At 45.7% G+C, this 20,683-nt stretch overlaps 1 protein-coding gene and 1 long non-coding RNA gene across 3 annotated transcripts; one reads left to right on the top strand and one right to left on the bottom strand.

Annotated features, from left to right (window-relative positions):
* The first annotated feature begins 693 nt into the window (after positions 1-693).
* SNRPA1 (small nuclear ribonucleoprotein polypeptide A') lies at positions 694-12,137 on the top strand. The gene is made up of 9 exons (XM_020911829.2): positions 694-823; positions 2,292-2,439; positions 3,643-3,721; positions 7,063-7,109; positions 7,393-7,495; positions 8,060-8,139; positions 8,542-8,617; positions 9,228-9,321; positions 11,886-12,137. The coding sequence occupies exons 1-9, from the start codon at positions 742-744 to the stop codon at positions 11,942-11,944; spliced, it is 768 nt and encodes a 255-aa protein (XP_020767488.1). The 5' UTR covers positions 694-741; the 3' UTR covers positions 11,945-12,137.
* LOC110149420 (uncharacterized) lies at positions 12,043-20,600 on the bottom strand. Of its 2 annotated transcripts, XR_002317463.2 has the most exons (4): positions 20,322-20,600; positions 19,607-19,758; positions 19,439-19,514; positions 12,043-14,986 (listed from the first exon to the last, which is right to left on the bottom strand). It is a non-coding gene; the product is annotated as an uncharacterized lncRNA (long non-coding RNA). The 2 variants fall into 2 exon arrangements; XR_002317461.2 differs by lacking the exon at positions 19,607-19,758.
* Between the last annotated feature and the right edge of the window lie 83 nt (positions 20,601-20,683).

Below are 20,683 nucleotides of genomic sequence, written 5' to 3'. Positions count from 1 at the left end.
TGATGTGGGATTCGCAGCTGCCTTTGGGGGCGGGTTGGGAAGGCGGGTATGGGAGGTTATTTCCGAATAGTGTTTCTTCAGGTGTGCTCTCGCTGCTGCAGACCTCTGATCTGCGCACTTCCCTGCGTGTCAGGCTTCAGCAAGAACATCTTAACTGTCCAGCGGCGGAGGTGGTGATTTAGTCGTTCAGTAGTGTCCGACTCTGCGACCCTATGGACTGTAGACTGCCAGGTTCCTCTGTCCGTGGGATTCTCCAGGCAGGAATACTGGAGTGGTTGCCATTTCCTCCTCCCAACTGGCCAGCGAGCACAAGCCTAACCGCAAACTGGACCGTGAGGGGTGACCCAGCCCCAGTCTGTACAGGGGGCCAAAATCCGGGACCCATCGCTGGATCCCACGAGGACAGTCACAGCCTCCCTTTCACCTCACGGTGCACTGATGCGCGAGGAAGTTACCCTCGGGGGTTTTCATACTTTGTTAGCTTGCGGACACAACGCTCCGGATGCGCGAGAGGAACGGAGACACAACCAGAGGTGCAGCAAAGCGCGCGAGACGTCGGAGCCCGAGCCGGGGAGGCGGAGCCCGAGTCCGGGGGCGTGGCTCTTCGATTGATACAGCCTGGATGCCCTGCTGCGCGCGCACGCGGACGGCGATTGGTGCTGCCTGGCGGCGCGCGCGGGGCACGCCGGGACGGCGGTGCGGCGGAACAAGCGGGAGGAGCGGCGGGCGGGAGGCTGCAGGATGGTGAAGCTGACGGCGGAGCTGATCGAGCAGGCGGCGCAGTACACCAACGCGGTGCGGGACCGAGAGCTGGACCTGCGGGGTGAGTCGGGTGCGGGCAGGCGGTCCGGCCTCCCCACCCGACTGGTGGCCTGGCCCAGCCCAGCCGCGTGCGCTAGGACCGCCGGAGCGTGGCCGTCAGCCTGCGTCCAGCGCCCCGTGCCGGACTGGATCCCGCTGTCGTCGGCGGAGGGCCCTCCCTGGGCCCTTCCGAGGCGCGCTCAGCCCGGGTCCTCCTTGCACACTGGGGCCATCTCGATGCTCCGGTCGCACAGCGGGCGTCTGCCGGGCCGCCGGGCGGTCTGAGCCGCTTCGGGGTAGGGGATAAACGCACGGGTGCTTGCGGCCCTCGTGCGGAGCTAACAGGACGTCGTGAGGGAGTGGACGGGGTGCGGAGTGAGGGAGCGGTGTACGGGCCGGAAGCTATCGTTTCCCAGGCGTTTCCTCGCGTTGGCTTCTGCTGTCTTTTACCCTCTATCGGAGCGTTTCTGGGAGCGGACTGCGGGCGCGTAGCCGGCGCTGCCGCCTGCCGGCGGAAGCGGTGCGGAAGCCCCCGAACCGTGCGTCCTTAAGGGGCGGCTTCTCTGCGGGTACGGCCATCGGTCTTGGCGTGAGATCCGCCCCCGGGGGGAAACGCCGGCTGCGGGCTCTGCCTTCTGCTGGCTTTCTTGTCCAATGAAAGCTCAGGACTTTGGTTTTTGTTGAAATCGAGTTTCTCAGAGAAAGGTTGAACTCGGGAGTAAACAGGCAGCCTTCATTGTCTGCCTTCTCTCCGAGTCCGAAGTGTGCCCAGCGTTGAGGATTCTCGTTTGAGTCAGCGCTTCCTTTGTTGTAGCCCTTACAGCTCCTTGGCTCCATTAACTTCTTCTTCGAGTAGCTGGCACAGTCTTTATGCCCGTCTTGGACGCATCGAGGTGTTTGAGTGAGCTGTCCGCAGGGTGACTTACCGTTGTATATCAACCACTGACTTTCAGCTCTGGGTTTGAGCAGGGGGAGGTGAAGTAAGGGGGAAGTGTCTTGATACTAAGCAGATATCCCAGTGAGTTCTAGGAATCTGGCCTGTGGGGTGCAGGCGAGGTCGATTACTGTTGTCCACCCCGTGTGGACAGTGCTTGGACGCTGACAGTCGCTCACGGTGTGAAGCCCTGTTAGGTCGCTTCTCCAGCTCCGAGGCCTTGCTTTAGAGCAGTGTGAGGCACTTGTAAGTAGTCTTGAAATGGTCAGCCGCTGGTTCCTGCTGATAAGTACTGTTATCCTTATGGCCCTCATCACCATCACCTTGCTCAGATCCGCTGCTGGACCGTAAGCTTCCCGGCAGCTGGGATTTGTGACTGTTCTTCCTTGTGTTGTGTGCCAGTACCTTGGCAGGGTCTGGTGGTTGCATAGGTGCCACATAAACACTTTGGGAAGGAACGTTAAGCTATGAGTCAAGTTACCATTAAATGCTACTAATGTTTTAAGGCGCCTTTTATTTATATTAATACTTGTCTGGGTTTTTCTCCTTTTTACAGGGTATAAAATTCCTGTCATTGAAAATCTCGGTGCCACCTTAGACCAATTTGATGCCATTGATTTTTCTGACAATGAAATCAGGAAACTGGATGGTTTTCCTTTGTTGAGAAGACTGAAAACATTATTAGTGAACAACAATAGAATATGGTAAGCATGTACTAGTGGAAAGTAGCTTTTCCCCCTAGAGCAGATGCTGCAGAGTCCCCTGAAGAAACTGCAGTGTATATGCCAGTTAAACTAGATTTCTATTCTTTTACCTGCCTGTTTCTTAAATGGTAAGTGAGCATTTTCCCCATAGATTCAGAGTTTAATTTGTCATTGGTCAAGTCTTATTTGCATCTATTCAGAAACCGGATATATTTATATATTCATAGTAAGTTTCTAATTTAAATTAAAAATCTGGTGCTTTGTACACATTTTTTTAAAATTTTTTTTTCTTTGTACACATTTTAGCTCATTTCTAAAATAATTATAATTATCAGAGGGGTCATATTAAGGAGATACATAAAATTCAGCAGTTATAGTTTTAACTGAGTATCTCATTTTACCTCAAATCCTCTGGCATTTGTTTTTCTTTAACTGCAGCTGATATGTAGAATATTGTTTATAGAACTAGGATTTTATTTTTTTACCCACTTTCATCATCTCTGCGGGCTTTCCAGATGGCTCAGTGGTGAAGAATCTGCCTGCAGTGCAGGAGACACGGGTTCAATCCCTGAGTTGGGATGATCCCCTGGAGGAGGAAATGGCAACCCACTCCAGTATTCTTGCTGGGAAATCACATGGACAGAGGAGGCTGGCAGGCTATAGTCCTTAAGGTCCCAAAGAGTCGGACATGACTGAGCAAACGTGCGCACACACACATCATCTCTGTAAATTTTGTTGGAAAAAAGTTATTGAAGGTGTGTTGATAGGGTCTTTAAGAAGTTCTGGGTGGTAAGCTGCTTTTTTTAAATAGGCACATTTCTCCTAAACTGTTGACTGTGGTTTGGTTATTGTGTATCCTGTGCTTCTGAGCTATGACCACAGAAGCATGTGTATTTCTGTGCTTCCTGCTCATAGGTCCTGAGATGAGTGAGGTTGTTTGTGTCCACACTACTTTCTCCTTGTCTTGGGGCTAGTATGGTGGCGGGAAGAGGCCACAGCAGCATTCAGGAGGCGTGGGTTCTCAAATCATCCTGCTTGTGTGACCTTAGACACGCCTCCTCTTTGTTTTCCTTCTGTCAGATAGTGTTGGAAGGAGGATCTCTGAGGTTCTTCCCACTTAGAAGTCCTCTGGGCAAGTGCTTAGGTCAAGTTTTTAGCTTACTGCATTTTCACTTTTATTAAGATTTTGTCTTTTCCTTTTAGCCGTATAGGTGAGGGGCTTGATCAGGCTCTGCCCTGTCTGACAGAACTCATTCTCACCAATAACAGTCTTGTGGAACTGGTAAGTCAAATGGGGAAAGTGTATTTACAGGGGGGAATTAAAGGCACTGCCTGCCTTTAATAGAAAACTTGGAGAGTCCAGAAGATTATCTCATCACCTTTTTTCTTTTTCTTCATTATTAGGACATGGGCTTTTTTTGGTTGTGTGTTGCACATTATCTTCCACTCTCGCTCACTCACCTTTGGACTCTCCTGGGGGCTTGATGGAGCAGTTCCTAATTCCAGCATAATCTGTGTCACGGGTCTGTCATCGTTGGTGCTTTGAGTTCTGTTCAGCTTCTAAAGAGACTTACCCATCTTTTTGCTAGAATTTCTGTGTCCAGTATGCTAGCCACCAGCCACAAGTGGTTACTTTAAATTAAGATATACTAGAAGTATAAAAAACACTACAGATTCCAGAGACTTGGTGCAAAAGAAAAATATTATACACTATCAATAATTTTTTATATTGACATTAAAATTGTAATATTTTGGAAAATAAGTAAAACAATATATTATTAAAACTAGTTTCTTCTGTTTTAATGTCAGTACTAGAAAATTACATATGTGACATACATTAAATTTTGTTGGGGAGTTTTATTCAAGAGATTATTGTTTTACTCCACATTTAAATCAACAATCATTTGAGACTGGTGTTCTTTTAAGATAAGGGGCAAGTTTCATTTTCTCTATTTAGATATGACTATTTTGATCTGCTTCTGCTTTTTAAATTTCTACTCTGTATGTATAATTTTTAACAGTGTTGAGCTTAGGCTATATATTGTTTTTGTAACCTAAATTTTTCACTTAAATACTGGATGTTGACATTCTTATGGAGTGACTTGATTTTAGGTTGTTGTGCCCTTGACCCCTCCCTTCCTTGCTCCCTGACTGTTCGTTTCCTGAGGGACGAGGTCCCTGAGTGTCCTTCAGATTTCCAAAGGAGTGCTTGGCTCCAAAAGACAGAAAGCCCCCAATCTGAGGGCGTGTCCTTTCTATACTCCATTAGGTATTTAACCCCAAATGTGCATCCATGCAGAATGTGTGGAATATTGGGGCAGTAGATTCTGTGTGCTATAGTTGTGCTTAAAGCTGTTTGCAAAGATGAAGGCTGTCCTCTCAGTACTGAAAGAGGCATATTAAAATTGTGTGGTAGTGGATTTCCCTGGAGTTCTGTTGGTTTTACTCGTATATATTTTCAGGTTACTTCATTTGATATATCCAGATTTTTATGTATCTTACTGATGAACCTTTTATCATTTATATTTTATTATAAAATAACAATAATTTTACCTTGGTGTCTATTTTATCCACTGCAGTATAACAAAACAAGCTTTCTTTCAGTTAGTATTTGTGTGATCATTGTTTTCCATCCAAAATTTGATTTTTTTCCTCTGCACTTATATTTTAAATCTGTCTTGAGAACAGAATTTGATAGGATCCTTTTTAAAAATCCAGTCTAAAGTCTGTCTTTTAAATGGAATAGTCTGTTTATGTTTAATGTAATACCAGTATATTTGAGTTTATCTTCTCTCTTATCTAGAATCTTTTCACTTGCCCCATCCATCTGCAAATTTTTTTCCTCTCCCTTATTGCTCTCTCTCTTTTTGGTATTCTACTTCTTCTGATAGTTTAGAAATTAACTGATTATTAAATAGACTCTTTATTTTCTTAGCATACTGGGAATTAGCATCCAAGTGTAAAGTTAACCTTAACCTTTACCTCCTGAATGAAACAGCACCGTACGCATCTCACCACCCCCGCATCGAGACATCACTGTGTCGTGCACAGTCTGTGTGTGGGTCTGTGTGCATCAAGTTACCATTCTTTCTTTTGTTTTTTGCAGCTTTATTGAGATATGATGGACAAATGAAGATTATAAATATTTAAGGTGTATAATATGAAATTTGATATCTGTACCCTGACACCCACCTCTTCATGTAATCATCTATGTGTGTGTGCAGTGAGAACACTTGAGTTCTGTTTTTTTTTATCATACTGGGTACACCTTATGTTATTTTTAATGGTAGTCACCACGTTGTATATTAAATCTCCAGAATTTATTTATAACTGAAAGTTTATCCTCTTTAATCAGCAGCTTCACCCCCCTTTTCCTCCACCTCCCAGCCTCTGGTAACCACCATTCAACTCTGTTGCTATGAGTTCGGTTTTTTGAGATTTCACATAAAAGTGAGGTCCTGCAACATTTGTCTGTCTTTGCTTCATTTCACATTGTTCTGTAGATCTCCTTCAGTGGTGCTGCGCTTGCTGTTCTTTTCAGATTGTTCTGTAGATCTCCTTTAGTGATGGTACTGTAGTTGCAAGCATCAGCACTCCCTCCAGTGTCATCATGAAGAGTGGCAGCTCTCTGAGCTTGTGGCTCTGTTCCCCTCCCGTGTTACTTGTGCTTTTCCTCATTGTCCCTTTTGGTGCTGCCCCATTCAGTTTAGGTCTGCTCTGGCAGTTGCTCGTTCAGGTGGGGCTGTTTCAGGAGGCCCTCCAGGCCTCGTCACACACCTGCTGTGCTTGTGCTTGGAACATGCCCGTCTTTGGCTGCTGTTCTTAGGCTGGGTGCCTGTTGCCCTCTTTGCCTTTTCCCCGCTTCTTCCTGTGTGGTGTCGTCACTGTGCAAGTCTTACAGCTCTCTCAATAGTTGGTCCTTACTGGTCCCAAGTTCAGGTTCTTGCCAGAATACATTTTCATCTGGTTTGGCTGTAGCTGTTGACCATATCTTTTTGGTTTTCCTATCCTTGTTGCACTGTATTTTATAGGACAGTTTGGGAAGATTGAAAAACTAATTTGTGTTCTTCCTATATATATATATATATTTTTTTTTTTTTTTCCTTCCCCCCCCCCCCCCCCCCCAGCTTATAACTATAGTCCTTGTCTTTGGAAAATGTATTTGAAGAGATTTAGGGGAACCTAGAATAAAGGTGACAAAGATGACATGCCCACATTGCTCCCAGGCAGCAGCAGGAAGAACCACCTCACACCAGGTTCCCTGTATGAATAACTTTCCCTGGAGATACATCACTTTTCACATTGCTTTTTTTTTTCTATCATTACTCAATAGCTCTTTTGAAGTTGATACAGGAAATGATATTTTTTCTTTTCGTCTCTTCTGCTGTTGAGACAGAAGTTCTTGTGTCTGGGATATTAAGAAGTTCAAATTTATGAAGCAGTTATTCAGTAGAAATATACCAAGCGTCTGTTATGTGCTAGGGCTGTGCTGGGTGCTGGGGCAGGAAAGACAAATTAATGTATGAAAGACAAGGTGTGTCCTTACTGCAGAGGTGTCAGCATGTCATGGGATCATGGTGAGCTGTGGTGTTTGTGTTCTTACCTGTGGCTGTTATTTCACAGGGTGATCTGGACCCTCTGGCATCTCTCAAGTCACTGACTTATCTGAGGTATGGAAACTATTTGTGGTAGTGACAATAAAGTCTTTTAAAATAACACCATTGCTGGCCTTGATGGTAAAGTTATAGTAAAAAGTATGTTTAAAAAAACAAATATTGAAAATGTTTTCTTTGGGCTCTATTAAAATTTCCTTAGCATTAAGTTCTTATGACATTGAAATGTGAAGAATAGTGAACTTTTCCTTACTTCCTGGACATTAGACTTTATTAAAATAGACCTCTTGAATGCTATGCTAGGAACAAGACTGGCATCAAACTGTTCCTTTTCTTGTAGTATCCTAAGGAACCCTGTAACCAATAAGAAGCATTACAGACTCTATGTGATTTATAAAGTTCCACAAGTCAGAGTACTGGATTTCCAGAAAGTGAAACTAAAAGTAAGTGTTTCTCCGTTGTAAGTTGTTATTGGTTGGTGCTTTTCCTTTATACTTTTGTTACTGACTTTTATTATTAGTTTGTAATAAGAATGCGGGGAGCGGGGACGGAGAGTGTTAAGTTGATTTATTTTCCATAGCAGTGTTTATGGTGGGACTTAAGAGTTAAGGTGTGTGTGTGGGGCTGGTCATTCCAGAGGTGGCCTGGCTTCAGAGCCACCATGGGCTTTGTCACAGTAGACAGCCTGCCTAGATACATGCTCTTGGGGAGCTTCATGTTGTTCACTTAGCACTAGCTGTAATTGTCAGGATGATTCTCCCTTTGTTAGGGATTTTTTAATCTTATTTCCCAGAGAGCCCCTCCTGGAAACTTGGAGAGGGGGCTCTGCTCTCTCTAGGAACCTTCACAGCAGGGGACTGCTGTATCTCTTATTTTGAAATGGGCTCTGTGGTATTTTACCAGCCCAGAGTATTCCAGGAGAGTTTTCTTCCATGTTTTCTGAGGAATGCATCTAAATGCACGTGGTATTCCTATTTCCATTAACTCTGTGTGTGGTGTCGCTGTAGGAGCGTCAGGAAGCAGAGAAAATGTTCAAGGGCAAACGGGGTGCACAACTTGCAAAGGATATTGCCAGGAGAAGCAAAACGTAAGATCCGGATATCCAACTTCACTCCACTTCACCTTCAGAAACATTATCTGTCTGGCATTTTGCCTCTTGCGAAATGAAATGAAACACCTGTGACTAATACAGTCCTAAAATTGGCACAGTGATGATCCGTGGCCCACTGTGGCCCCCATATCACGTGAGATTTCTACCAGATGAGAGCGGATGCTCCAGTATTCAGTCTGCCATGATAGTACTGCACCCTCTTCCTCTGTGGCAAGATGAACTGGGTGGTGTTTCTGAAGGAGAGAGTTTCTTGTATCAGTTTGTTAACAAAGATAAGATACTACACTGGTTGAATTACTTTCAAAGCTTTTGAAAGTAAAAGAGAAGCAATTTCTGTCAGTGTGGATTTGACATTTTGTTCTTCCCTCCCCGCCCAAGTTTCAATCCAGGTGCTGGTTTGCCGACTGACAAAAAGAAAGGTGGGCCATCCCCAGGGGACGTGGAAGCCATCAAGGTGAGCACGAATCAGGGTTCTCAGACTGGAGTGAGCTGTTCAATCATGTATTGACTCAAGTAATGAGTTAGAAACCACAGGTTTCTCCCAGTTGTTAGAATCCAGCTATATTTCTGTGTAAGGAAAAACTAGCTTAAAGATATTATTTAACCAGATTTTGACTTGAATTAATTATATGAGCCAGTCAAAGTGGAGGCAACTCTGGTCTTCTCATTTTCTCAGGATGCATTTATCTGAACAGTTAGTTACCTTTGCTTGCTGTCTTGATTTTTACTTTGAAGGACTTGCTGCCTGAAGGATCCTGCTTAATGAAAAATCCTAATTTGCTAATACTGCCTCCTAAATCATCCAGTGGCATAATTCCAATTAACCAGAATTTTAGGGCACATGCACTGATTATTTGTTCTCCTATAAGAGGGTCTGCAGCTTTTTACCAATTTGGGAACTTCATAATTTGGTTTTGGGGTTGATTTCACTGTGCCAGCAAAATTCTTCCTGCGAGAGAGACTATTTAATATTCCAATTCAGAAAGATGGCATGAGTTTCTGTGAGTGTTTTCTGTTAACTGGATGAAAATAACTGTCCATCTCTCTTGTTTCCTGGTGTCCAGAACGCTATAGCAAATGCGTCAACTTTGGCTGAAGTGGAGCGGCTGAAGGGCTTGCTGCAGTCTGGTCAGATACCTGGCAGAGAACGCAGAGCGGGTCAGGAACCACTTTCTGTCTTCCTTTCCAGATTAATGATACACTCCTAATTAATGATCGCAAATTGCTTTAGATGCTACGATCCAAGGATGCTCAAATAGTGCCTCCTTACATTATAATCTACACAAAATGCCTTTAAATGCTCTTTGAAAAGAAATCATTTGATAAAGAAGCTTATGTCCTAGGACTCTGGGGTTTTTGTCAAACTTAAGACAAGTGTTAGTTCATAGCCATGGAGTGAAAGCGAACAGTGGGGGTGACCATGATGCCTTTGACCCCTGTCCATGTGGGCCCACTTAGCAGTGGAGAGCATGGGCTCTGGAGCCAGACAGACTGAGGCTCAGAGCGTAGCTTCACCAGCTTTGTCCTTGGATGAATTTCTTAACCCCACTTGATCTTAAATCTGTTTGCTCATCTTTAACCAAATAGTAGTAGTGGTGACCTAAGAAGGTTGTTGGAAGGACTTAAGTAAGGGGCTTCCTAGGCCCTGAGCACCAGGTGTAAGCTGTTCTGATTGTGAACACCAGCTCTGTGTTGGGCAGCATGATGGACACTGACTGGGGTGTAAAGTGAAAACTGCTACAGACGGTGCATGTTAAAAGTGTGACATGAATGTAACTGGGGGCTCTGTCTAGACCAGTGGCTCAGGGCAAATTCCCTTGAGGAAATAATGTTTGAACTGAAGCTAGAAGTGAGTAAGACATTCATTAGAGCAGCAGTTTTCACTGTGTGGTCCTTGGGCCCCTGGGGCTCCATGAGGAAAACTTACAAACACCGAGGCATTATTTGCTTTTTACGTGTAACCATTTGTGCCTGATAGTGCCAGAGCAATGGCAGGTAGAGTTGCTGGTGCCTCAGCCCAGGTGCATGGGTTCACAGGGCCAATGATACTAGGTGTCATTCTGAGCTGCCGTGCACCCAATGAGGTCCTTTGTGAAGCAGTGAGGATCGTTGGTGTTCCTGGATATCACCCCGGGGACACATCGTTTGATGTGAAGAAATGGGCCAACATTTGCAATCTAACCTTTAAGAAAATACCACTTTGGGAAATTCCTGGTGACCCAGTGAAAGACTCAGCTTTCATTGCCCAGGTTTGATCCCTGGTCAGGGAACCAAGATCCTACAAGCTAAGTGGGGAGACCAAAAGAACAAAAGCGAAAAACTAACACTTTTGTCAAGTTTTGGCACAGTATCAAAAAAATACCCATCACTGCCTGCACAGGCTGTTAAGATACTCCTCCGTTTTCTCACTGCATGTCTTTGTGGGCCTGGCTTTCTTCACACCCTTTAGTCAGAACAACATATTTTAGTGAGTAGAATGGTGAAGGCAGAGCAAGGGGCCGTCTACTACTGGGCAGCCATTGCAGAGATGGGCAAAAGTAGGAAACTGCACCAACTTTCTCACTATATATTTTTATTTTAGAAAATATTGATACTGTATTTTATAAAAATGCAAACATTAATAGTACTAGGTTTATTAAGGAATTAGTTTTTTTTTAAATGCTTTCAGTTTCCAACATAGTATTGATAAAAAGTAATCTACTTGAAGAAAAATTCTTTGGGTGCTAAAACTAAAGTATTTGAGAACCTGTGACCTAGACAGAGCAGAATGGTATTCTCAGGGGAAGGAGCACTCTGTGGTGAGAGAGCCTTGCACCCTGGGCCTGAAGGAGGACTGTGAGCCAAGGTCCAGGGCCTGTTGGGGGGAAAGGGTGAAAGATGCTGGCAGGGAGAGCTCTGAGTCCAGCCACAGAGGGCCCTGTAGGCCATGAAATGAGGGACCTGTGATCCTGAGAACAGCACAGGCTGCCAAGACCTCCACGGGGCTGGTGACAGGCAGGGAGGAGGCTGTGTCACGTGGCTCACTTTGGCTGCAGTGTGGCAGAACTCCTCAGTTACTGTGCCTCCCCTTGAGCATGTTAGGTGGGCCTGGACTCACGTGGGGCTTTTCAGTGTCGTCTGAACACATGTTGGGCGCCTTGAGGAGAGGAAGGTGGGAATTGTTCTTGGTTCTCTAGGTTTCAGTAGGCCCAGGTGTCTGAACAGCAGTTCCTGGTGACATTCTCACTCCCAGGCGTCTGAACAGCAGTTCCCAGTGACATTCTCACTTTCTTTAGTTTTGTGTCTAGAAATGTAACGTTTGGGTCTAACTGGAAACATAATTTAGACAGAATCACTGGCTGACTATCCACATCATGTAGTAGGTATCGTCTCCCGTCTTTCTTTGGAATGCTCGCAGTTTCTTTGCCCATCGTTGTGGCAAGAACAAAACCTAAAGTATAAGCTGCTTATCTTGATAAAACATGAGTTGACCAGAGTGGGTTAGAACAGCAAGCATAGAGTTGACTTTTATGAAGCAGCTTTGTGACCCATTCCCTAGAAGCTGACCATTCTTCCAGGGCCTGCGAAAGATAGGTGGTCCCTGGACCTAAGTTCCTCTAGGCTGAGGCCGCTGTCAGGCGTCTGCACCTGGTCTAGGATCTGGCAGGTAACAGCAGTGTCGTGGGTGGATGCCCACACATGCTCTAATCTAGGTGTGACTTCTGGCTTTGTGTGTTTTCTAGGCCCAACTGATGATGGTGAAGAGGAGATGGAAGAAGACACCGTTGCAAATGGGTCCTGAGCAGGATGGCCTCAGCACCTCGGGACGTGTAACAGTCCACCTTGGACAGGTCCTGCCTTGTTTGTTTCAGCAAAGTAGAGTTCATCAGCATTGTTGAAATGCTCAAAACTGCTGCTGGTAATTTTGTAATACAGATTTTGAAATCTAAAACCCAGTTTTCTACCAATAGTACAAATAAAGGACATTCTCTGTACTGCAGGTTGTGCGTCATTGGGGTGTGTGCAGTGAGGTGTGGATATGGGGAGTTGGAAATGCAGCAGGACGGCTCTGTGGGCAGGCTTCCCAATCCTTATGAAATGTTTAGGTTTTTAAATTCATAATAAAACTATTATCTGTGTGCTGCTACTGGTTGTTAGAATTTGCAATATCAGCTGCTTTTTTTTCTTCATGAAGGATCACAAACGTCATTAAAGGCAGCCAGGCCCCAGGGCTTTGCAAGAGTCAGTGTCTTTTGAAGTTTTTGTTTAACACTGCACCAGCATGTGATGATAAATTGCTGATTTGGACAGTTAGAGGGAATTTGACATCTGCCTGTCAGTCGGTAGGATTCGAGAGATTGGGACCACCCTCGACCAGGGCTTCCCCAGCTCAGTGCACTGTGAGCCTCGGAGGTCTTGCCCGAGTGCCGAGTGTAGCTCATGGGCTCCCAGGAGCTGTCCCCCAGAGGGGACACTCAGGATCTGCTGCCCACCCTGGCCTCACCCACCTTACACCTTAAGCTTCTCCAGGGACCAGTCCCTGTGGTCCGTTTGCTGACTTGTTATAGAAAGCGCTTCCCTTGCTTTTTGCAGGTAGAGTGTGATATGGGGTCTGACCTGTTCTGTGAGCAAATCGTATTCCTGGATGACTGCCGTGTCAGGAACCAAGATATGTGCTCAGCTCCTGGCTGCACCAAGAGGGCTGCCCTGCAGGGGCCAGGCTGCTGGGGTCTGAGTGACACTTGCATCTTCTGATGGAAAGCAGAATTCAGGCCTGCCAAGCAGTTTGTGTGCAACTTGCTTTCAAAGGGTGTTTCAAGGGATGAAGTTCAAAACCCCAAGTGGTATCCCTTTAGCTCCTGATAGTGAGGTTAGAGCATGTTTGGTTTTCACTCAGCTTGGAAGGATTTCAGTACTGTGATTGCTAGGGCTGTGTCCATCATCAGTTTGGGCACATTTACCTGAGGGACCTCTTACACCCCCTCCAGCCTACCTCCTCCCCTGCCTCCCGGCCCCATGCTTTGTCTTTGAAAGCTCCCACCAGGAAGGGTTGACAGTCTGTGACTTGACCAAAGCACTGGACTGCAGAAATGTCACAGCCATTCCAGCCTGCCCCTGCCAACTGACTGTTACCCCCTCAACCAGGAACCAAGAGGGGGTTGAGAAAAGGAGAGAGGAAGAAAAGTGTCCTGTGAAAGCCCTGCTCCATTCCAGGGACCACCCCAACATACTAGCCTGGCCTTGCTCCCCTCTCCTGTCTGCACTTGCCACAGAAATACCATTTTATAGAGGACATGATGCTGTATGGAGAAAATCCTAAAGACACTCACAGAAAACTACTGAAGCTTGTTAATTAACTCGGCAAAGTTGCTGGATACAAAATTAATACACAGAAATCTGTTGCATTTTGAGACATAAACCACCAATGGAATATCAAAGAAATTAAGGAAACTTTCACATTTACCATTGCATCAAATAGAATAAAATACCTTGGAATAAACCTAAGAGGAGACAAAAGGCCCATATTCCAAAAACTAAGATGCTGATGAAAGAAACTGACAACCATACAAGTAGATGGAAAGAATGGAGCTGGAGCAATCAGGCTCCCTGACTTCAGACCATGCTACAGAGCTACAGTATTCAAAACAGTATGGTACTGGCACAGAAGCAGAAGTACTGATAGACGGAACAGCATTAAAGTCCAGAAATAAGCCCTTTTATGGTCCATGGGGCTGCAAAGAGACATGACTGAGAACACACAGTCAATCTACAACAAAGGAGACAAGGGTACAATGGAGAAAAGTCTCTTCAATAAGTGGTGCTGGGAAAAGTGAATAGGTTCATGTAAAAGAATGAAATTAGAATGTTCTCTAACACCATATACAAAGAAACTCAAAAGTGGATTAAAGACCTAAATGTAAGGCTGGGTACTATAAAACTCCTAGAGGAGAATCAGCAGAAAAAACACTGACAAATCGCAGAGAGATCTTGGATCTGTCTCCTAGAGTAATGGAAATAAAAATAAATAGGACCTAATTAAATGCTTTTGCAAAGGAAACCATAAATACAATGAAAAGACAATCTACAGAGTGGAAGAAAATATTTCCAAATGATGCAACCAACAAAAGATTAATTTCCAAAATAAATTGCTCATGCAGCTTAATATCAAAGAACCCCAGTCAAAATCAAATTTCTATGGCTGCTTTTCTTTGAAGGAGAATGATATTCTTTCACACTTCCTAGAATCCTGATTAAAAGATAAATTCATCAGATAAATAGAAACTATTTTTAAAATAGAGGGATAGAAATTTCATCTGTAAACACACACTGTGGAAAAAGAGTACTTTTTTTTCTTTTAAAGATCAGAGTTTTGTAAATTTTATGGATAGTAAAAATTGTTCCAGGGACTTCCCTGGTGGTCCATCAGCTAAGAATGTGCCTTCCAATGCAGAGAACATGGGTTCCATCCCTGGCCTGGGAACTAAGATCCTTTATGTCATGGGGCAACAGAGTTCATACTCTAGAATCTGACTGCCACAAGTAGAGAAGCCCACACGCCACAATGAAAGATTCTGCATGCCGCAACTAAGACCCAACACGCCCAAATGAATAAATATTTTAATAAATTCTTCCATCAAACTTTCTACAATCAGCATTTCCAGCATTGTGCTGTTTTAAATTCTTAATTTCCCATGGTCAGTGACCAACAGCAGAGGTCATCAGGAGGTCAACTTTAAACCACCCGTGGACATGAAAGCCTTAACTACTGATGTTCAAGCCAGACGTCCTCAGCAGAACCATATCTCCAGAATCATGAGCGAGTTTTTTCAGTAATCATGGAGTCCTGGGGAAGTCAAAGGATATTCTCCATTGAGAATCAAATTTTGTCAATCCCTCTCTTGGGTTCATTGCTTTGAATATCTGACCCAAAACCCAGATGTCTACTGCACCATGTTCAATTCTACAAGCTTTGTAACTGGCAGCTTTGCGGTGGAAGAGCAGCAAGTGCAACAGTGATATCCTCTGACACCCCTGGAGTCAGAAGTTTTAAAGGCAAAAGAAAGTGATACTTTTCCTGAGCAAAAAGAACAGAGGCATTTAAATTTAGCTTACAGCCTGTCCTATCCCTTAACTGTCACATATGCTCCACCCCATAAGCCTGAGTTCAGGGTGAGTTGTTCAGAGATTGTATTATGATGCATAAAGTATTTTTTATTTAAAAATGTTACTAGTTTGTTAAAAAGTGATGGAGTGAGCATGTGCATGTGTGTTTAGTCACTCAGTCGTGTCTGATTCTTTGGCTCACCAGGCTCCTCTGTCCGTGGGATTCTCTAGGCAAGAATACTGGAGAGGGTTGCCACTTCCTATGTCATTGGATCTCCCCCACCCAGGGATTGAACCTGTGTCTCTTGCCTTGGCAGGTGGATTATTTACCACTAGTAACACCTCAGAAGACCAGAGTGAGCATAATACTTCTTAAATTTCATGATTTCTTTCTCCCAGAATACTGAGATGGACAGCCTTGAAGTCCAATTTCTTCATAAGAGTCTTTATCCAAGAATAGCATTAACTTCACTATAGAGCATATAATCCCCACAAAAGAAATGTTAAAAATTGCTTGCTATCTAAGAGAAAGCAAGACAAACTGAGCAGTTAGCTATCAGTGTAATAAATTCTTTACATGAATCTTACTGCAGCAGTGTCTATGATAAATAGTGAAGCTGGACATCATCAAATTTCTATCAAAGGAAGAATAGTTAGACAAATCATAGTATAACAAATAACTGGGAATTAAGAATGAAATGAGAGATGATTTTATTAATAATCATTGAAAAAAGCAAAGCTTTCACAGGGAAATAAAGGGATAAAAAGGATAATTCAGCCTTTTGGTTTCTGGTTCGGCATGTGAAGAGTTTGGAAGCTGCCATTCTAACAAGTGAAAAACTAAACCAAAAATCAGTAATTTTAATAATGGCTCTGTGAGAGCCATCAGAAAAGTGAGGTAGGTCAGAAGGCCAACACCAGGCCTGGGGTCTCAGAGACAGACAGGTGGGCTCTGATGCACCGGAGCAGAAATGCACATGGACACCAAGGAGGAAACCTGAATTACAATCAACAGATGCTGGAGGCTCAGTGCAGCCGGTCTGAGACTTAAAATCTTTGGGGAGGCCCAGTATGATGAGGGTTCCCCCCAGCTTTCTGAGTCTTACCTTCAGAATTCTACTTGGTTCTTGCACTGAAAAAGGAGACAGTGTGCTCCACTTCTAGCAGGGGAGAAAGAAACTGTCCTGAAGTAGGCCCAACAGCATTTTATTCTTCATAATGAGGCCTGCCCTCAAGAAACCCTAAACAACTGGGATTTAACACAACACAGCTAAGCTGTATTAACTAGACAGTATACTAGAAAGCAAAGACATCAGTTTGCTGACAAAGGTTCATCTAGTCAAAGCTATGGTTTTTCCAGTAGTCATGTACAGATGTGGGAGTTGGACCATAAAGAAGGCTGAACACCGAAGATTTGATGCTTTCAAACTGTGGTGCTACAGACGACTCTTGAGAGTCCCCTGGATCAAATGAGATCAAACGAGTCTATCCTAAAGGAATTCAACCCTGAATATTCATTGGAAGGACTGATGCTGAAGCTCCAATACTTTGGCCACTGGATGTGAAGACCCCACTCATTGGAAAAGAGCCTGATGCTGGGAAAGATTGAAGGTGGGAGGAAAAGGGGGCAACAGAGGATGAGATGGTTGGATGGCATCACCAACTCAATGGACATGAGTTTGAGCAAGCTCCAGGAGATGGTGATGGACAGGGCCTGGTGTGCTTCAGTCTATGAGTTTGCAAAGAGCTGGACATGACTTAGTGACTGAACAACAACTGACCTGAAGAAAGAAAAATACCAAATGCAGTGCTTTCTATAGAAACCATGGGAATTTACGAATGTAAGAAAAGCAGCAGTCAGAGAACTAGCCTTCACCCAGACCAAAGAACCCGTGCTGTATATATATGCTACATACTACATGCTGCATAGTACACACTACATGCTTAATGTATAGTACATACTACATGCTAGATAATGCACACTACATACCACATGATATATGTACATATGCTCACATGGCTCTGCTCCATGTCATTTTCCCTCTCGCCTTGGGCTGACAGAGCAGTCTATATACTTATCATCTTTGCCAGAGAAAAAGAAAAAGAAGAGGTGAGCTACACACTGGTTCTTTTTTTTTTGTGTGTGTGTGTGTAGCAGAGTTTTATTAAAGCATTAAAAGGGAGAGAGAAAGCTTCTGACATAGACATCAGAAGGGGGACAGAGAGTGCCCCCCCCCACCCCTGCTAGTCTTAGCAAGGGAGCTATATACTTTTTCAATTGGTTATTACAGTAAATCAAAAGAATGTCTCAAGGTTGTAAGGGTCTTACCAGACCCACTCCCACAATATACATTTTAAGATAACAGGATTAGAACTAACAATAGAAAAGGAAAGATATACCCATTTGAATGCAGAGTTCCAAAGAATAGCAAGGTTCTTCCTTTTCTCCTTTGCCTTTCACTTCTCTTCTTTTCTCAGCAACTTGTAAGGCCTCCTCAGACAACCATTTTGCCTTTTTGCATTTCTTTTTCTTGGGGATGGTCACTGCTTGATGGTCACTTTTCTTGATCACTGCTTCCTGTACAATGTCTCAAACCTCTTTCCATAGTTCTTCAGGCACTCGGTCTGTCAGATCTAATCCCTTGAATCTATTTGTCAAAGCTGCCTCTTCTTGTTAGGCTCAGCTCCTTCAAGCCAGCGGTAAGGGAAGGCGCAGACTGTCCGAGGGACTGATTCCTCATCCGCACCAGGTTGGACACTTCTCCTGAAGACTGCCAAGTCACCTGTCCCACACTGCTGTGTGCACTGCCGGACAAGGGGAGCAGCTGCTTACCTGACAAAGAACTGGCCAGGCTTCCTCTCCATAACTTACAGTCATCCTGACTAAGTTGTCGTTGAAGTTTAGCTTTTCCAGCGGATGAAAATATGTCAGGATTACTAAACTTCCTGAAGAGCAGGGGACTACGTCCAGTTATCACATCCTGCTCCCTGACTTCGGGCCCCGCGGGCCCGGTCCGCTCCTTCAGTCGCTGCCTCCCGGGCGGCGCTCGCCGGCGCAGGGGCAGGGGCTGGGACTGGGGCAGCTCCGCCGCCCGCTGAGCCCCATCCTCCCGGCCGGCTGCCGAGCGGCGGCGGCTGCGGTCGATCGCGGCAGCGGCTCCGCTTCATATCTGCGGCTGGGCCCTGCGGGCGTCAGCGCCGCGACTGTCCCGGCCCCGCACCGCCCCGGGCCGCAGCACTGCCGCGCCAACCACCTCCCGCGGCCACCATGGCCCGGCGGACACCCGAAGCCACCGACCCCAGCCCGCAGCTCCTCCGCGCTTTCTGGGCCCTCAAGGGCCGCGGCTTCCTCGGCGCTCCTTACGCAGGCGGCAGCATCGCCGCAGCCTCGTCCTGTCCCATCCGGCACACGGTCGGCTGGTCACCCGCCGCTGCCGCCGCCGCCGCCGCCGCCGCCGCCGCCGGCTCCACTCTCCAGTGATTTAAAAAGAAGGCTGGTGCTGAGCCCACACCACTGTTCAGGCCTACACACTGGTTCTTAAGTGTGTGCTCACATTTCTCCCCCTGTTCATCAGCCCCTTTGCAATGACAGACAAGGGACAGGGCTGTATAATCCCCAAAAAGAGGGACACCGCAGCAAAGGGCACCGAATGTGGATGGATCATAATCTGGCTCCACTCCAGGCTTAAGGTTTTGACGTTTATCTCATGAGCAGTGGAAAACCACTGAGTACATTTTCAATTTTTAATAAGTCACCCTGGCTATAGTGAGGAGAACAGGAGAGTGGATGTGGGGAGAAACACTAGAAGGCCACTTCAGTTTTCTGAGGACAAAGGATAGACTTTTAAATCAGGGTTCTGGCAGTGGAACTGGAGAGAAACCAACAGACTTAAAGAGGGGAGGACCTAGTGCTGCACAAAGAGAAGCAGCGGTGAGTGACTATGTGGCCCCAAAAGGTGGAAGATTTCCCTGGTGGCTCAGATGGTAAAGCATCTGTGTACAATGTGGGAGGCCTGGGTTCAATCCTGGGTCGGGAAGGTCTCCTGGAGAAGGAAATGGCAACCCACTCCAGTATTCTTGCCTGGAAAATCCCATGGACAGAGGAGCTAGTAGGCTATAGTCCATGGGGTCGTAAAGAATCAGACACAACTGAGCGACTTCACTCATTCACTCACTCACTCACATGTCTTACCAGCTGCTGCTCCTGTCTTTTGGAAGGACAGCTAATCCAGTTTCTGTTCTTAGGTTCTCTGTTTTCCAATGTCTTCCTTATTTGGAAAAAAAAAAAAAAAACGGATGAGCTAAATTAAAGGAAATAGATGGATTAATGAAGTGAACTGACAAAAAGTGACAGACTGACCAGCGTAGTTAATTCAAGTCCCCAAATATTCAGAGTGAAGAGAAACTAGACTCCTCCAGAAGAAAATGTTCTCCCCACTGAGCCTGCTTCACAAAGGTTCCTCCACCAACACACCAAGAGTCTCTATTTCAAGAAGCCATGACCGATTTAATCTGTGACAGAGAAAGGGAGGAAGGGGGTGGGGGAGGAAGGGGAGGTGGATGGGGGACAGGCTGCATGGGACTTCCAACTCACCCTCTCCTCCCCTCCTGTGTCCTCCCTCTACTTCCTTTCAGAGCCCCAAAGTTGACCTTCAGTGGGAGGGCTTGGGAATCACAAATGCCCCAGAAGAGATTTTTTCTGGAGCAGCAACAGGCAACCCCATGGGGACCTAGAGCCAGGCTCCTCACAGGCACAGGAAGTCCTGATCCTCCTCTGCCCTGGTGCCCCTACCAGCTGAGAGGGAGAGGGATTTAGGTATACAGCTGTGTGATCTTGGACTCATCTCAGCCCAGCCCTTTCCTGGAGTATCGTCACTGTCCATAGAGCTCACAGGCTGACTCACAGCTGGAGAAACAGGTTTTAAGACCCAACCACAGTATGTCAGAGTTGAGGGGGTTCCAGGAGCCTCATTTTCCCTAGCGCCTCATTTTGCAGATAAGAAAGGAGAGGCCCGAGAGGGGGAACACTTCCTCAAGACGACACAGTGGGTGGCAGAGTGGGACATGAAGCTCACCTCCAGACGCTTCCTCAGACAAAAACTGGATCCCTTTGGGAGGCCCCTGGGTGGCGCCTAGTACTCAGAACTAACGGTCCTGCAAACCTATTCCAGCGTGTAGCAGGGGCTCAGTGGAAGTTTGTTGACTGAATGAATCTGTGTAAAAGGACACAAAGAGCAAGTGTGGGGGCTGGGCGGCAACCCCCACCGTGTCTTCAAACAGGTGGTCTTGCTCCTTTGTGGTGTGAGTGGGTGAAATGGAGCTTGGGAAGGGAGAAGATGAATCAGGAATTCTTTTATAAACAGGAGGGCTAGGTATGGGAAGAGGATGCTAGCAGGTACATCCCAGGAAACAGAGAACACAGGAACTGGATTCCGAC

The sequence above is a fragment of the Odocoileus virginianus genome, chromosome 16, assembly GCF_023699985.2.
Source record: "Odocoileus virginianus isolate 20LAN1187 ecotype Illinois chromosome 16, Ovbor_1.2, whole genome shotgun sequence".
NCBI classification, from domain to species: domain Eukaryota; kingdom Metazoa; phylum Chordata; class Mammalia; order Artiodactyla; family Cervidae; genus Odocoileus; species Odocoileus virginianus.
Note: the sequence above shows the minus strand (reverse complement) of the source record. Positions and strands in the feature narration are given on the sequence as shown.

What these genes read in the sequence shown, in the direction of transcription:
- SNRPA1 (XM_020911829.2), top strand. Translation starts at nt 742, where the DNA reads ATGGTGAAGCTGACGGCGGAGCTGATCGAGCAGGCGGCGCAGTACACC. An exon ending in AAGTCACTGACTTATCTGAG is followed by an intron (nt 7,110 to 7,392) that starts GTATGGAAACTA and finishes CTTTTCTTGTAG; the next exon opens with TATCCTAAGGAACCCTGTAA. An exon ending in GGGACGTGGAAGCCATCAAG is followed by an intron (nt 8,618 to 9,227) that starts GTGAGCACGAAT and finishes CCTGGTGTCCAG; the next exon opens with AACGCTATAGCAAATGCGTC.